At 38.9% G+C, this 16,425-nt stretch overlaps 1 protein-coding gene across 11 annotated transcripts in view; it reads right to left on the bottom strand.

The window, feature by feature from the left end:
• TRAPPC8 (trafficking protein particle complex 8) overlaps positions 1–16,425 on the bottom strand; it is a 116,305-nt gene that overhangs the window by 15,395 nt on the left and 84,485 nt on the right. For all 11 annotated transcript variants that reach the window (XM_030552976.1, XM_030552982.1, XM_030552981.1 and 8 more), the window contains 4 exons: positions 14,674–14,742; positions 14,495–14,535; positions 5,436–5,615; positions 3,110–3,211 (listed from right to left, as the gene is read on the bottom strand). In XM_030552976.1, coding sequence (XP_030408836.1) covers positions 3,110–3,211; positions 5,436–5,615; positions 14,495–14,535; positions 14,674–14,742 — 392 coding nt within the window. The remainder of the gene's footprint in view (positions 1–3,109; positions 3,212–5,435; positions 5,616–14,494; positions 14,536–14,673; positions 14,743–16,425) is intronic.

The following is a 16,425-nucleotide window of genomic DNA, read 5'->3' on the forward strand; positions in this document are numbered from 1 at the left end:
ATATGAGGGGAAAAATCTTTGATTTTCATAGGGAAAAAGCTATGCCCTGAAGCATATGATTTTATTACTCTTGTGCTAGCTAGGACAGCAAAAAGTGATTAGAATTCCTAATTTTATGGCCAAAAGTTTAGGGAAGGAAATGTATCCATTTGATATTGCAAGTGCAATTTAATCAGTCAGGTAATATGTAATTATTCATACTGGAATTTGATCAGGTCCAGGATAACACTAAGTTTTTTAGAGGTCTGCTGGAATTATTATGGATTTCATGTGGTCAGCATCTTGGTTTTACAGTCTTCTTAAAAATTACTATGGTTCAGTCAGTTGTGGATGATAATCGCCTGCTGGCAACTGCTGGAAAGGCAATTATATGTTCTCAGTTTAGCAGCATTGGGTAATTGAGAAACCCCCAACACAAACCATGAATAAAATGGCACCATGACTGCTTTACTGTACCTCAATTCCTCTGAGACCACCTAGAACTATGGCTGAATAATTTCTCCCTGAGTAGCATGCTTCTACCTTGTAATCTCTTCTGTTCAGTTACAGATAGTGAGGCTTATAGTTAAGGTTGCCCAACACCTGTAAGCCATTGGTTTCAGGTGCGAATTTAAGTCAAAGTAGCTTAAATCTGAGAGTTTTCCATGCGAGGTGTCTACTCAGGGCTGAATTTTGAGGGTAAGATTCAGTAAAAAAAATGGTTCAGCCAATTCTCAAAACAAAGCTACTTTTCAGCATGGCAGAGGTTTGTTTCAGTAGTCACAAAATCCATAGTATAAGTCAGTTTCATGGTCTGAAGATTACACAAGAACGAAAGACATTATAATGTGTACAATTTTAGATAAAATAGTGAAATATCTACATAATAGCATTTTTAAAAGTGCTGACCGGTTACAAGACACTAGTGACAAAAATACAAGCATTCTGATATGAAATGGTTAAGAACTCGGAAGCCTGCTCCTCTTAAGTATAAATGGAATTTGGATACCACAGAGGAAAGATGCTCTTATAGGTGAGGCACTGGACTGGAACCCAGGGAAACCGGGGTTCAACTTCCACATCTGTCATTGACTTGCTACGTGACACAAAGCAAGCCACTTACTCTAGGTCTCATTTTCCAATCTCCAAAATGGAGTTAATACATCCCATAGAAGGGTTGTGAGGACAAATTCATTGCATCTTCAGCTGCTACAGTGACAGGGGCTATGTACATATCTAGATAGATAACCATATTGGCCTTCAGATGCAATTAGAAAACAGATAGCTAACACGTAAACAAAAAAGGGCAGGATAGTGTTACTTAACTTTTAGTTACTGAGACTCACCTACTTTACCTTGCACATTATTTGTTTTAAATTATTCTTCACATTCACAAATACATTGGAGTATTCATGTGTTCAGTATTACACTTTGAGTTAATACAGTTTTGTACACTACTAATTCTTATGACAACCAATGCTGCACATACACAATATCAGATATTCATTGGTTTGTTGCAGACCCAAATGATTCATTTTCTTCTATAGCTGTTTTTGTGATATCAGTGAGATCTGACCTTAAAGTCTATGAGTCTATGAGAACAGATATTTTAAAATTTAATTACAATGGTAAAAGACTTTATTGACTGACCTCTCACAATTCAGTTTGCCAGTTTCTCAAGCTATTTTCTCTGATAATTTTATTAATTCTGATTACTCTGCTAAGTTTAACAGAGAGAGCTACACTAGTGCACAAAATACATCAGAATACAAAAGATTCAAGTATTTTTATTTAATCCCTTAGTGCAGCAAAACTCAAGATTCTTATTTTGGAATCAACTTATTTTATTTTATCCCAAGCTGATTGGGGTTTTTTTGTGCCAGAGAGAACTCACCTAAGTTTCACTACTACTATATTACCAGATACCTTACTTATACTAACATGCTGACTTCTCTATTGCCTCTTAATACGGTACTGTATAATACTTAATACAGTATTAAGTGGCAATAGAGAAGTCAGCATGTTAGTATAAGAATTGTACTAACTTAATATTGGATTAAGATCTCTGAATGTAATTCATCCAATTGGATTTTAATCCTGCAACAAAACACAGGAACTAATTTGTTTAAGACAATTATGCAGTTACATTTCATCTACACAGGTCATGGGCTTACTGCCTTTTTTCCTTTAACATGAATTTAAGTTAATCATTTTGAGATACAGCAATGAATGTTACTAAAAAATAAGTAAAGCCAATAAGTGTTAAAACACTGAACTTTAGCTCTTAATAGATTTGTCTGAATATCCTATATTATGTTTAATTAGGCTTCTATATACTAAAAAGCTTGCACATTCAACGACACTCTTCCATGTACTTGACATTCTCATCATCAGCAGATCATTGAAGTACACTAACAACTTCCAAGACATTATTCACATCTAATATGTAAACATGTATTTAGAGGATCCTTAGTGCCTATATCAAAGTATAACTAGGAACTATGCCATATGACAGTATCTAAAATTAAAATTTTATTCATGTCTTTGTCAAACAATCACCTCTGTGGCTTACACTTTTACATGTTAAAAACACTTATCCAATATTACACGTTAACTCTCTTCAACATTTATTGTGTTACACTGCAGCTGCAGAAAACCTCTAAGACAGTGGTTCTCAGGCCGTGGTCTGCGGGCCACTTGTGGTCCAATAAGCACACCACTGCGGTCCATTTGACATTCTCAGAGCCATACAGGTAGTATATAATATTGTGTGGCTGTGGCCCACATAACACAGAGAACTGCATATGCAGCCCAAAATGGTAAATAGGTTGAGAACCACTGCTCTAAGACCTCAGATATATTTAAGTCTTCCACTGAAAATTTTGTTTTTATAGTTGTGTCATTTAACAGACTTGAAAATATGTTGCCAAAATTAGTCTAAAATTAGCAAATTCCTTTTAACTTACAAGATGTATACTTACAAGAGCTTTACAAAATAAATATTACAGAAGCCTTTACAAGGTAATCTCATTAATTTATTTAGATACACACATTTTGGAAACATACTGAACACTTTGGAAAGGCTTTTGTAAAGCAAGAGGTTTTTAATACAAAAAAGTATTAGGATTACCTGCTTTTGAGGAAAGGAAAAAGCCTCTTTCCCTACTGTATGAAGAACAATATGATGCTGGCCTTCTAAAATAAGCTGCTTGCTGTCTTCCACAACATAGGCCTAAATGCAAAGATAACAGACATTTAATATTTCTTAATTTGCTGCAAACCTCGAAAGGTTGTCAAATAACACTTCTCTTTTATAATACAAACTTTAGAAGTGATAATGATCTTACATTTATACCACATTTTATTTAGAAATATTCAAAAGTACATCATAATCATTACCAACAGTTTTACAAAATTATGAATAAAGGAATCACTTCACCTTCCAATAAAGTGCAATTATTTTGCAGTAGAAAGCTAAGGAGCTAATTCATAAAATCCATCTAGAACAGTCCTCTGTGTTGCTTTAATGTTTCTAACTCAAGGAACTGAAGAGCTGGGTATGCAGTGAATTTCACAAAAATTATTAAAAATAAAATTAACTTTAAACAAAATCCCAGATGAATTATGTAAAATCTTAGGATACATTGTAGATACACTTATTTAAATCAGTTTTGCTCCATTCTGGCACTGTGGTATGTTTTTAGAATTATTTCAACACTACTAAAGATTACCAAGTGAGTTAGTGCTTAGTTAACATTGCAGCATAAATTCCTGGTTTAATTGTAGAATTCAGTACAGCCCTGCTGCCTGAGTCAGAGAACTGTTCAGCAGTTTAAGTTCACAGAGCTATCTAATGCTTGATGCCTTGTTCACACTCAAGCAAAGCCATACAAATTTGTTATATTACATATTTTAAGGGAGATTTTATGCAAGTCTCCTGGCAGGTTCTAGGCTGCTATCATGGGTGGGAGGAACCTGTATTTTCCACTGTTTACATCAAGGTCGTATTCTGCAGCCTCAGAGTGCAAGACTCCCACTGAAGTCAGATCTTAGATGAACACATTGTGAACTTCAGGGGAAGTCAGTCACTTATTTCATCTCAAATAAAGGAATTTTAAATCTTACTGTTTTTGCAATTACTCTTCATTTGGAACGCCACTACATGTCAGCAGTTACGAGAGGCAACACTTTTTTAGTGCAGACAACTCCCTCTATAGGAACTCTTCACAACTCTCATTATGAATCAAGGTCTCTTACTACTACCTTGGGAGGGACACTTATTCCCCCACTGTACAGAGGGGTAACAGTTTCCAGAAGTTCACTTAAGATGGAGCTGGGTCTAGACCTCAGGGCTCTAATATAATGAAGTCTCATCTATTTTGTCTTTCAAAAACACCACTCCTAGAAAAGGTGCTGTGTTACACACGAACAGTAAGTAGGCTCTATGTCATCTGTAAATGGCTAGACCATATAAAGGATTTTATGGCTCTTCTATTGCTTTTGTAGGAATAGCTCATGTTTTTGTAGCTCAAATGGTAGAGGTGGTTGTTTTTATATCCAGAGATGTCAGGTTCAGTCCCTGAAGACAATCCCTCATGGGGGCATTGTTACATTTAGCTATACTGTTTGTAACCACAATCTGCCCCCAGAGCTAGGAAGAGAAACCCTAAAGCAGGAATCCAGCAGTGTTCTACTGCTGTCTAACATGTCTTGCATGTATGGGCTAGTCCAATGAGGAAAACAGCAGGCTTTCACCCTCCACAATTTCTCCCATAACTGAAGTGGAAAAAGTCTGGTGCTTTGTGGAGGTGAAAACAACATATAAAAGTTAGCATGCAGATTCCTGAACAAATGCTGGAATTTTACATTACACTAAATCTAAATACTATGTTGGTCAATCTGTTACACTGATACATTTTTAATGTTTATACTTGGTAATTGGAGCCACTTCTTTAAAAAGTGAGTGGGAGTATTACTTCAAATAAACCCTCTAAGAATGTGAGCAAAGTGTGAGAGAGTCTACCTGTGTGTCCAGAGAGTTAAAGACTCTGGCTGTGTAAGGTTCAAAGGGTCAGAACTTGATTTACTATCTTTGCAAAAAGAAAGCCTCATTCACCATGAGGAACCATAGGCACACATGGAGGGGACAGGACCTCTCAAGTATTAAGCTAATCACATTTAATCCTAGACATGTTTCAAAAAATGGTTCCTGATTACTCACTGTTAAGTAATAACTTTCAAATATTGTCCCAATTGTGGTTTCAATTAACTTAATTTCCTGTTTTCTGACAAATTAAAGTTTAATGAAAACAAAACCTAACATTTGACTGGAAAATTAGGTGTACATCTCAAGAACACTACGTTAGATATAAACAATCTCATTGGCTCTTATTTTCTACTAATCATGTTTCATAATCAAGCTATTATATGGATAACTGAAAACAGACCATACATACCTTCCAGAGAACAACAATATTCAAATCCACCTCACTACATTTTTGTATCAATCTGACTGCCTCATCAAATGACTGTTTCGCAGCTCCTTGAAATATATTTGATTGTGCGTGTGTTCTTTTTAATTCAGAGGATAAGCTTCGGAAAAAAAAGTCTGCACACGGACTAGCTGAACTGATTATCTGTAAGAAAACAACATATTTTGCTTTCAGGACATGTAATAAACGGAATCAAGTTGATTCTATTAAGGTGGAATTTCCTCCATTGTGGAGCTTCTCGGTACTAACTCCGTGGTAAGCAAAACAGTCATGCATGTGGGCTTTTGCACACCTTCTGTGCCACAGAAGTTAACTCCATACCAGCTCTAAATAAGCCAGCATAGAAGAGAGGAATCCATAGATTCTAGGACTGGAAGGGACCTCGAGAGGTCATCGAGTTCAGTCACTTGCCCTCATGGCAGGACCAAATACTGTCTAGACCATCCCGGATAGACATTGATCTAACCTGCTCAAATATCTCCAGAGATGGAGATTCCATAACCTCCCTAGGCAGTTTATTCCAATGTTTTTTCATAATGTCCAACTTAAACCTCCCTTGCTGCAGTATAAACCCATTGCTTCTTGTTCAATCCTTAGAGGCTAAGGTGAACAAGTTTTCTCCCTCCTCCTGATGACACCCTTTTAGATACCTGAAAACTGCTATCATGTCCCCTCTCCGTCTTCTCTTTTCCACAATAAACAAACCCAATTCTTTCAGCCTTCCTTCATAGGTCATGTTCTCTAGACCTTTAATCATTCTTGTTGCTCTTCTCTGGACTTTCTCCACATCTTTCTTGAAATGCGGTGCCCAGAACTGGACACAGTACTCCAGCTGAGGCCTAACCAGCGCAGAGTAGAGCGGAAGAATGATTTCTCGTGTCTTGCTCACAACATACTTGTTAATGCATCCCAGAGTCATATTTGCTTTTTTTGCAACAGCATCACACTGTTGACTCATATTTAGCTTGTGGTCCACTATAACCCCTAGATCCCTTTCTGCTGTACTCCTTCCCATTCCATATGTGTGAAACTGATTGTTCCTTCCTAAGTGGACCACTTTGCATTTGTCTTTTTTAAACTTCATCCGGTTTACCCTCAGACCATTTCTCCAATTTGTCCAGATCATTTTGAATTATGATCCTATCTTCCAAAGCAGTTGCAGTCCCTCCCAGTTTGGTATCATCTGCAAACTTAATAAGCGTACTTTCTATGCCAATATCTAAGTCGTTGATGAAGATATTGAACAGAGCCAGTCCCAAAACAGACCTCTGCGGAATGCCACTTGTTATACCTTTCCAGCAGGATTGGGAACCATTAATAATTACTCTCTGAGTACAGTTATCCAGCCAGTTATGCACCCACCTTATAGTAGCCCCATCTAAGTTATATTTGCCTAGTTTATTGATAAGAATATCGTGCGAGACCGTATCAATGCAGACAGTCCAGTTCTATCCCATGACCAAGGGGGAACTGAGGGGCTGGGGCCACTATTCCAAATGATAGCCTGCCCTATTGAACTGATTATGGTTTGGGACTCCCCAACAGGCTTTAACTACCTGCTAACTCATGTAAACATTACAACTGCTCTGTCTTCACTAGGCTTTTACCTCAAGTTAACCAACTCTAGTTAGCTAACCAGAATTAAGAACACCCCTTTTATTTTCATGCATACCCATATTTTACCCTTATTACATTATTTCAGCCATTTTTATGGGAAGCTCTAGCACTCCTATGATTTGGAGCAAAACATGATTTTTGACAAGGATGTGCTGTTTGCTATCCCCAGGAAAATCTGGCCAAGTTATAAGCCTGAATATCACAGTTCACTCATGCTCATTAGAGGTGTGTTAGAGTTTGGCAGCTAATTTCTCCAAAGATTCGATCAGCAATGAACATGCTCCATCCTCACAGATGTTCTTTGTGGTGACTAGTCTGTGCACACATAATCCTCCCAGAATAAATGAGCAGGCTCGGTGTCTGGGCAGCAGGAACTAAGCAGGACACTGCAATTGTTTCCTGGGGGCCAGACCCCAGAACTGAGACCAGAGACACTCTTGCAAATCACTGTGAAACCCACTGGTAAAATCTAGTTCTCATCCCTCTCTAGTGGCTAGTCCATATAGAACTGTGTTTCTCAATGACCAGCCCATGGACCTCCGTGACACAGTTAAGGAAGGCAGCAAGCTGGTCAAAAAAAAGTTGAGGAACACTAATACAGAGGAAGAAAAACTACTAGCTACTGCTATTTGTTACTTCGTTGCTCAAGAGAGACAGGCCTGTGCTGTAGGGCTAAAGGTTCCAGCCCTGTCGACGATTCTTGAGGGCATCAATATGGTTAAAATGTTGCATTTGATGTTTTCCTTAAGGTTTCCCAATCCTGCAGTCCTGACTATATGAAATCTCAACTTTCATTTAAAAAAAACATTAAGCCCTCATGGTTAGAGAAGAGTTTAAAATTGTGTCCCGAGTGCACATTGAAAACCAGAAGCAAAAAACAAAAAATTGGGCCTCCTGATTTTTTTTTTTCAGGCCAGACTCATTTTTGAGCTCTTGGTGATAGCAATACTATGGTTCCCAGGATTAAATCAGGATACAACTTCCTATGCGTTTAAAATAGCAAACTTAAAAAAAACCAAACCACCATATATTAAGGCTGCAAAGTCTATATATGGGGTATTGTGTCCAGTTCTGGGCACCGCATTTCAAGAAAGATGTGGAGAAACTGGAGAGGGTCCAGAGAAGAGCAACAAGAATGATTAAAGGTCTTGAGAACATGACCTATGAAGGAAGGCTGAAGGAATTGGGTTTGTTTAGTTTGGAAAAGAGAAGACTGAGAGGGGACATGATAGCAGTTTTCAGGTATCTAAAAGGGTGTCATCAGGAGGAGGGAGAAAACTTGTTCACCTTAGCCTCCAATGATAGAACAAGAAGCAATGGGCTTACTCTGCAGCAAGGGAGATTTAGGTTGGACATTAGGAAAAAGTTCCTAACTGTCAGGGTAGTTAAACACTGGAATAGATTGCCTAGGGAAGTTGTGGAATCTCCATCTCTGGAGATATTTAAGAGTAGGTTAGATAAATGTCTATTAGGGATGGTCTAGACAATATTTGGTCCTGCCATGAGGGCAGGGGACTGGACTCAATGACCTCTCGAGGTCCCTTCCAGTCCTGGAGTCTATGAGTAATAACACCTCGAATTTCATTCTGCAGGCCCAATAAATTTAACCAAGAAAGCCACTTTCATTGCCCTTAACGATACCCAAATTGAACTTGACTTTGATGGAGACAATGGCCAATACCCTGGTCTAGGTCATTATGAGGCAAACCTTAAGTTGTTAGACAGACAGATCCTAGTTATGTATATATATCTAGATATATAGATATATATACACACACCTCTACCTCGATATAATGTTGTCCTTGGGAGCCAAAAAAATCTTACTACGTTATAGGTGAAACCATGTTATACTGAACTTGCTTTGATCCACAGGAGTGCGCAGCCCCACCCCTCCGAGCACTGCTTTACCGCGTTATATCCAAATTTGTGTTATATCGGGTGGCGTTATATCAAGGTAGCGGTGTATATACAACTAGAATCCATCACTTACTCCAGAACTTTTTCAACCAAATCTCACAGAATAAAGTAGCAGCTAAGGAGTCTGTCCTTGGGAGAAGACTCAACAAGGAGGTGGTGGCAATATTTGGCACGTCTTCCTACTCCTTCATCCCCACCCTTCAGAGGTCTGTCAAAATGACCAAACTATATTACCTTGTGCAAAGCTGTTAGCTATTGTGTATTGGCAGATTACTCACACCATGGGAGAGGAATGATCAACCCTGGGCTTGGGGAAGTAATGGTCTATGGGAGAATGGTCTTTCTAGAATGTTTTCCTGTAAAGGAGACCGATGACACTCAGGGACTATACTAAATTTGAAACACAGAATAAATACTGCCCTGCCATTTTTGGAGGCCTTACTTTATGAAACTGCCCAGGATTTTTACACTTAACACCTGTATTCATATAACTGAAACCCTGGATTAAAGACTACCATTTAAACCTGCACCAACGATGGACAAGATACACTAACAATTGAATAAATATCACAGAGACTATCTTACTGCTGCTCATACCTCCTCCTCGTCCCCCTACTCCATTGTGGTGATCAGATGTACCTGCAATTCTATTGCCACTCAGCCACCCAAGCTCATGCTGGGACAAGGCATAGTTCCAGCCTGGTGGGAATGGTCAGTCTCCTGAATTTTATAGCGTGTCATTTGGTGCATGATAGCAAGGCAGGCACAGGAGAATTTGACAGAAAAGCCACCTTTCAGAGTACTCTAAATACCTGCATACTGAGCAGATCAGAGCTAAAATTGGGGGAAATTAGCAAGGTTTTGCATTTGGGGCATTTTTGGCTCTGTCTCATGAGACTTCAGCCATTCAAGTAAATACAAAGGAACCTGAACACGTGGCATGCTGTGTCTCATACACAGAAGAGAACTCTAGTCCACAGGAAATTGGCATGACCAGCAAGAACAGTTAAAATCTTCAGCCACTGATTGGATGTGCTAAGCTGAGCAGCATGGAGCAAGCCCAACCATTAGGAATTTGAGGCTCAGAAAAACAACGTAGAATACAAAAATGTTGGAAGTGATGCCCTTTTAAAAAGTAATGACTTGGACTAATTCATTCTGATTAAGATCTATTGCCATCCACAAACACTCAGCTAAAAGCAATTTTGTGTTTTTCTGATTGCGAAAATATCCCAGCATTACTGTATTTTCATAAATTCCTTACAAATAAGTTCAAACAGCACCATTCATACTGCCAACATCAGGGCTACAAAGTGCCATGGATCTGTGACACACACACATTTAAACACAACCCTGTCACATCTGTGCAGTGAGCTATATTGCAAACGAGTTGCAATTGTGGCTCATGGCCAAAAGAAGTCACTATAGTGCCAGCTGAGTAAGCAGCCTCTGCCTTGTGGCCTCCTTCCCCTCCCCTCCTTCACAGAGAGTCCAGGGGAGAGTAGCCTGGAAGGGTGTAACAAAGCAGTGACAGAAAATTACTGGGATCCCAAACTGGTCCCAGGCTCTCCCCTCCCCAGCCAGCATCGAGATAGCTTATCAGACACTTACATCCACCAGCCTCTGAAATCCTCCAACAGACCCCTTCCACAGCTACCTCCCAGATACCCCTCTCCCCAACTACTCTCCATCAAATACCTCTTTCACAATTTCCCCCCACTCCCAGTTGTCCCTGTCTTCTCCCTCAAGGTATCCCTCGGGGCAGAATCACAAAACTCCCCCAGTAACTTGCCAGCCTTAACAACCTTCTGTTGCCCTCTCCCCTAGCCCAATACTTCTGCTTGTCACTCAGATACATAATCTTGCCTCACCTTAGGCTCTGATCTCTCTCTAGGACATGACTTTCACATTATGTCTAACTCTTGCTAATTCTTTCTGCAGGGGAGGGATAGCTCAGTGGTTTGAGCATTGGCCTCCTAAACGCAGAGTTATGAGCTCAATCCTTCGGGGGGCCATTTAGGGATGGGGGTGGAATTGAGGATTGGTCCTGCTTTGAGCACGGGGTTGGACTAGACCTCCTGAGGTCCCTTCCAACCCTGATATTCTATGATTCTATGATAAGACTTGAGAAATAAGACTTAAGATATGCCATCCATCCAGCTAAAATCCCTATCCAGGGTCTCATTTCACATCTCAATCACAGCAACACTCTGTTCTCTGGCCTGGACAAGTGCAATCTTGTCCTAAGGATATCTATTCAATGCTTCTGCAAAGATAATTCTCCTTGCATGTTGCTTTGTTCATGTCACCCCTCCACTGGCTCCCCTTTTCTCTATCACATCCAACAGCTGCTTGTCTTCACTTTTAAAGCTCTACACAACTTATCCCCACTCCATGTATCATATCTCATTCACTATCAAGGTCAACTAGTCGGACCATGCTGCCAACCATCCATTTGCTAAATTTTCAAATAAGAACCTTCATGTTTCTCCCATGCTCCCTCTCATGCTCGCAGGGTACTTCCCATAAACATGTGCAAAACCACCTCATTATCCTCCTTCAAAAAACCTTCCCCTTGCCATGATACACTAACAAAACCTTGACAATGGTTAGACTGCTAGTGTACTCAGACCACTATCACTGACAATACTGTCTCATTGTTTCCTTGTACTCCATTTGTCTATAATCTTCTGTTGTCTCTTATTATATACCCCTCTACCCCGATATAACGCTGTTCTCGGAAGCCAAAAAATCTTATCGCATTATAGGTGAAACCACGTTATATTGAACTTGCTTTGATCCACCAGAGTGAGAGCCCCATCCCCACTGGAGCGCTGCTTTACCGCGTTATATCCGAATTCGTGTTATTTCAGGTCACGTTATATCAGGTGTACTTGGATCGTAAACTTTCAGGGGCAAGGACTGTCGGTGAACCACCTAGCACAATGGGGTCCTGCTCCATGACTAGAATTCCTAGGTGGTACAGTTATAAGTAAGTTCTCCCCCAGACAGCTCCTATCCAGCACCCACCTACAGCCTTCACCATTCACTCATCTTTATGCACCCCCAGATCCCATCCTTAGCATGGTTTGTGGCAGAGTGTGTTGACAATAAGATGAAGTTTATGATCATATGGTAAATATTTAAGCTAGCTCACATAACGTCACATGGATCTGCATAAAACTTAGTGGCAATGCAGAATCTGTATCTTGTGCAGTTTTGAACTCATTTTCCTTTCTAGCGTACTTGGGATAGTAGCATTAGTTTGCCAAAATTTCTAAAAAAGTCATGCGCTTGTCTTCCATGAATGCTCATCTATACATTGAGCACTGACTAAACGTTAACTTAATTTTTACTTATTATAGCAGAATAAAGGATATCTCAGATTGTAAATACAATTAGATGCTTGTGTTTTACCTGCTGTGAATGACAAGTAAATGGTACAAAATTCTGTTCCAGAATATGCACTGCAAGCCCTACATTATTTGATTGTGAAATATTTGATTGAGAGTCTTAATAGTTTAAGTCTTATGAGTAAGTAATTTAAACCTACAAAAATGCCATTGAACTGGACCAGTTTGCTATAGATGAAAGCCAAGCCTACCCACATTCCTAAGAGAATAAAAAATTTTTTAAAATGTATCAGCATGTTTTCACAGAGAAAACTCAATTTTCTCTGTAACAGTTCAGTGGAAAATATTAAAATGCAGAGAAACTGTCTAATCCTTATTTCAAGATAAGGATGAGCATCTTGTTTTGTCTGTGTTCAGATGCAATCAAAGATGATCAACTAAATTAGCGAACACTAAGAGAAAGTGCTACTTCAGGATCAGGTGATACAGATTAAGCTGGGTGTTATCTGCTGGGCAGAGAAAATTACTAACTGGCATTATAATATGTAAGTAAAGAAAAAAAGCAAAAGGTGCTTTATGAGTATCTCCACTGGCGATCATATGAAAGCACAAAAGAACAACTCTATGTCTACCAGTGCTCTCATCTTGAAGTTTAATGTCACATTTACAGTTACTTCTATAGAATGTGCTGTCTTTCAACTACATACAAAGTCAAACAAATCTTTTTTTATATACACTGCTCTATGAAGTCTCAGTATGAACTGTTACTGGTTTTGGCACAAAGAAACTCTAAAGCTTTGGATCAGTGTTCAATCTTGTTTCTACTGAAGTCATCATCAAGACCTCCACCAACTTCAACAGGAGCAAATTAGGCTTGTCTATGGTCAATTTGACTGAAGGCATCAGATACACTCTTAGCTTAGTAAAATCAGACACAGAACAGGTCAGATATACTGTGAATTTAAAGCAAGATTAAACCAATGTTACACACCCACAATCACAGGGTATTTTTGCACCTAACAAGCAATATCTGTGAAATCTCAACTTGGGGAAGTGTCAGATATACAAGCTAGTAAAAAAAATGTAAGAAGGCACAACTGTTCAAAAATTTAGGTATAGTGGTCACATTTGAAGCATAAGTCTATGCTGAAAAGTGATTCTGAAGACAGACATTACCTTCTCTGTATTGCACCTAACATAGCAAGCCCCAGTCATCATCTAGACAATACCATATTGTAAATACATAAAACTAGCAGCTTTAACTCAACAGACAAACTCTCCATTTGCATTCAGAGTCAGAGGGCTACTTCAGTCACAGTTCCTCCGCCCACCCCCCACTCCACTCTCCCCTCTGCTATAAGCATTCAATGGCTATGAAAGAATATGGATTCTTCCAAATATACCTACACAACCCCATTGAAAACAAGAAGTTGCACAGGTATGTCTGACCGTGAAGTCTTTATTATTAATGATTATGCACAAGACAAAAAACACAGATTGACTTTTTGGTGATAGGTGGGATTTGTAGGACTAGCAATTAGGGAAGAGATCTACTTGCAACACAACAAGCATATCTGGAATTCACTGAGACACTCGTGGAACCCCTCCTCCCCTCACCCCCACGTACTTTTTGCAACATGTGCAAGCAGAATAAATGTTAAAAACCAACAACAAATTTAATAGCTATTTTTATTATTTCTATTACAGTAACATCTAGAGGCCACAACAGATTAGGGTCTCCCTATCCTAGGTACTGAACTGCTTATGATCTAAACAGAAAAAAAAAGGGTAGGAAGGGAAAGAGGTGAAGTGAATTGCTCAGTGCCAGGGCCAAAAATAGAATCTAGGTCTCCAGATTATCCATGACTCTATCCATTGGATCATGCTCCTATATTGTCTATGTCCATATTGTTTATTACATCTATGTACACTGAGGAAGCAAGGAGAAAGACTTCAGGGTACAAGAATGTGTGTTTTTAAAATACTAGCACAAACATGAAGTGCAAAAGATCATTGTATGCCACATACGGAGGTATTTCTTAGGCAATAAAGGTTTTGATTGGGTCATATGCACAAAACAGGTATTTAACACTCAAATAATACTGACAAAGTATTAAGTTGTATCAATTTACATACCTGCTCATTTCCAAAGACAACGTCTGCAAATGTGTAATTTTCTAAAGGACAGAAAGAGAGGAAGTGTCACTTCGTCTGCATGCAAAGTCACAACATGAGCACTTAAGTTTCACGGAAGTTACAAACGCTTTTGAAAATCCCACCCAAACCCAATGTCCAATAAAGTTAAGTGAACCTACCTCCAGAGTTTTTGCATCTTACTGCTTTGAAGCATAGCTTTCCTCTCTCTCTACTGGCAAGCTTATAATCTGAAAGAAAGATGTTGAAAAAAATTGTATTTCCCATTGACCTAGATACTTATATGGTCTCCACTACCGTAGCACCTGAGGACTTCCCAAAAACAGTCTTTGCAATCTGTAAGCCTGATGCATATAGGAGACTAAGTATTTAGAAACTGCTCATGAACCAATATTGTACAAGTTAGTCTCAAAAACTGACTATAATAGAATTTACTTAACCTGGATTCCATATCTTATTTGCTAACATATACAAGGAATCCATCTTGCTATAATTATCTGGTATACAGATAATATGAGTCAGTGAATGAAAGACTCCCATTTGCACCTCCAATTATTTCTAACTTGGAGTAGAATGTGTTGGAATAGAGAAAGAAGGAGCAGGTATGGGAATGGAAACAATTACAGCATAGTAGGTCTGACTGGTCTGGCCATCAATTCTAGTGCAACAGGAAGCCCAGGTGTTTGGAAATAGAAAACCGAATAACCAAATAAATTTCAGAGGAGCAGCCGTGTTAGTCTGTATCTGCAAAAAGAACAGGAGTATTTGCAGAGACAAAAATTTATTTGAGCATAAGCTTTCCTGGGCTAAAACCCACTTCATTAGATGCATGCAGTGGAAAATACTGTCCACATATCTATTAACGGGACATCACCATAGGATCTAAATCACATCAGCCACACTTTCAGAGGCTCGTTCACCTGCACATCTACCAATGTGATATATGTCATCATGTGCCAGCAATACCCCTCTGTCATGTACATAGGCCAAATCGGACAGTCTCTACATAAAACAATAAATGGATACAAATCAGACGTCAAGAATTATAACATTCAAAAAACAGTTGGAGAACACTTCAATCTCCCTGGTCACTCGATTACAGATCTAAAAGTCACAATACCACAACAACAAAAACTGCAAAAACAGACTCCAAAGAGAGACTGCTGAATTGGAATTAATTTGCAAATTGGACACTAATAAATTAGGTTTGAATAAAGACTGGGAGTGGGTGGCTCATTAGACAAAGTAAAACTATTTCTCCAGGTTTATTTTCCCCTCCTACGGTTCCTCACACCTTCTTGTCAACTGCTGCAAATGGGCCGTTTTGATTACCACTCTCTCCTCTGCTGGTAATAGCTCATTCTTAACTGATCCCTCTCCCTATAGTGTGCATGGTAATACCCATTGTTTCATGTTGTGTGTGTGTGCGTACGCACACGCACACACCTTCCTACTGTATTTTCCGCTTCATGCATCCGATGAAGTGAATTTTAGCCCACGAAAGCTTAATCTCAAATAAATTTGTTAGTCTGTAAGGTGCCACAAGTACTCCTGTTCTTTCTGCGACTAAATTAAGTATCATTCTACCACTATAAAAATAAACAGATGTAACATAACAAAGGAATCAAGGCAGACGGAAATCAGCAGAAACTGAGAAGTGAACTCCACTAGTCAACCAATCCAAACAGTTGGGTTGAACTCTCATTATACAGATGGATTTCTAGTTTATTGGTAGAGCAGAAATGTCTCTTAATGATAATGACAAATTAGTTTCTGAAATGGTAAAAAACAGAATTACAAGAAATTTATTAAAAGAAGACAAGAGAAAATATAAGTAGATTTAAACAGTATAATTTGATGCTTCCTTGCATAAGATTAACTGTTCTCTGACAAACAGAACAGTGACTAACTTA

The sequence above is a fragment of the Gopherus evgoodei genome, chromosome 2 (assembly GCF_007399415.2).
Source record: "Gopherus evgoodei ecotype Sinaloan lineage chromosome 2, rGopEvg1_v1.p, whole genome shotgun sequence".
Taxonomy (NCBI): Eukaryota; Metazoa; Chordata; order Testudines; family Testudinidae; genus Gopherus; species Gopherus evgoodei.